The sequence below is a fragment of the Tarenaya hassleriana genome, unplaced genomic scaffold (assembly GCF_000463585.1).
Source record: "Tarenaya hassleriana unplaced genomic scaffold, ASM46358v1 Cleome502, whole genome shotgun sequence".
Classification (NCBI taxonomy): Eukaryota; Viridiplantae; Streptophyta; class Magnoliopsida; order Brassicales; family Cleomaceae; genus Tarenaya; species Tarenaya hassleriana.
In genome coordinates this window covers 48,133-49,484 of record NW_010967729.1, presented here as the reverse complement: position 1 = coordinate 49,484, position 1,352 = coordinate 48,133, and the positions used below count along the sequence as shown (strand labels likewise).

At 47.0% G+C, this 1,352-nt stretch overlaps 1 protein-coding gene across 1 annotated transcript; it reads left to right on the top strand.

Moving 5' to 3' along the window:
• The first annotated feature begins 402 nt into the window (after nt 1–402).
• Nucleotides 403–1,068, top strand: LOC104827530. The gene has a single exon (XM_010560708.1). It carries the CDS (start codon nt 403–405, stop codon nt 1,066–1,068), a length of 666 nt encoding a protein of 221 aa, XP_010559010.1.
• Nucleotides 1,069–1,352: the final 284 nt, after the last annotated feature.

The window sequence follows — 1,352 nt, the reverse complement described above, 5'->3', positions numbered from 1 at the left end:
AAAAATGGCGCAACACGTGCAACCGGGTATTGCATTAGAATTTATCAAACAAGACAACGGTTATCGTCTCCGTTAACCCGAAACGAGGTGTGAAAAATAAAAAAACATCAATCAAATATTACAATAAAAGTAAGAATTATTTGGAGGTAAAAAACCCTGTGCAGACAGAACATCGAAACGAGATGCGACGACAAAAGGAAAAGAAAGGGTGCAACACGAGGACTTCCCAGGAGATCATCCATCCTAGTATTACTCTCGCCCAAGCACGCTTCACTGCGGAGTTCTGATGGGATCCGGTGCATTAGTGCTGGTATGATCGCACTCGTCGGCTCTTGCGTTCACTACGTGGTTTGTGGGATGATCATCGACAGTGGGTCTTGCGCCAATATCGCGAATGCGTATATGGTGAAGAAGTTAGAGTTACCCACTGAGAAACACCCGCACTCGTATAAGCTTCAATGGTTTAATAATAGCGGGGAGATAAAGGTGACCGAAAGGGTCAAGATCCCATTCAGCATAGGTAAGTACCGCGATGAGGTCCTCTGTGATATCGTCCCTATGCAAGCCGGCCATATTCTACCTGGAAGGCCTTGGCAATTTGATCGGGAGGTAAAACACGACAGTCGAGCAAACCAGTACTCTTTCGTATACGACAAGCAAAAGGTTGTGCGCGCACCCTTGAGCCCATCTCAAGTTCACGAGATGCAGCTTAAACTAGCCAAGGAACCCGAACCGAAGAAAGGGAGTTTCTATCTTAAGGCTAGTCAGGTGGTACATGTTGTTCATCAAGAACAGACGGTGTTGCTCTTGGTCTTCAAAGATCAATTGAGCCTCCGTACGGAGACATCGATGTTGAGTCCCGCTATTAGTCAACTCTTAGAGCACTATAGCGATGTATTTCCGGACGAGATTCCGGTGGGACTACCGCCTACACGTGGGATCGAGCATCAGATCAATCTGGTGCCGGGAGCACCATTACCTAATCGGCCCGCATACCGGATGAACCCCGAGGAAATCATAGAGCTCGAGAAGCAGGTTCAAGAGCTTATGAACAAGGCTTACATCTGAGAGTCCCTTAGTCCTTGTGCAGTTCCCGTACTACTTGTACCGAAAAATGACAGGACTTGGAGAACGTGTGTGGATTGCCGAGCAATCAATAACATCACAGTTAAGTACCGGCATCCCATACCCCGACTTGATGACATGCTCGATGAGCTAAGTGGTGCCAGGATCTTTTCAAAGATCGATCTTAATAGTGGATATCATCAAGTCCGGATGAAAGAAGGCGACAAATGGAAAACCGCCTTCAAGACCAAACAAGGTCTTTATGAGTGGCTCGTCATGCCATTCGG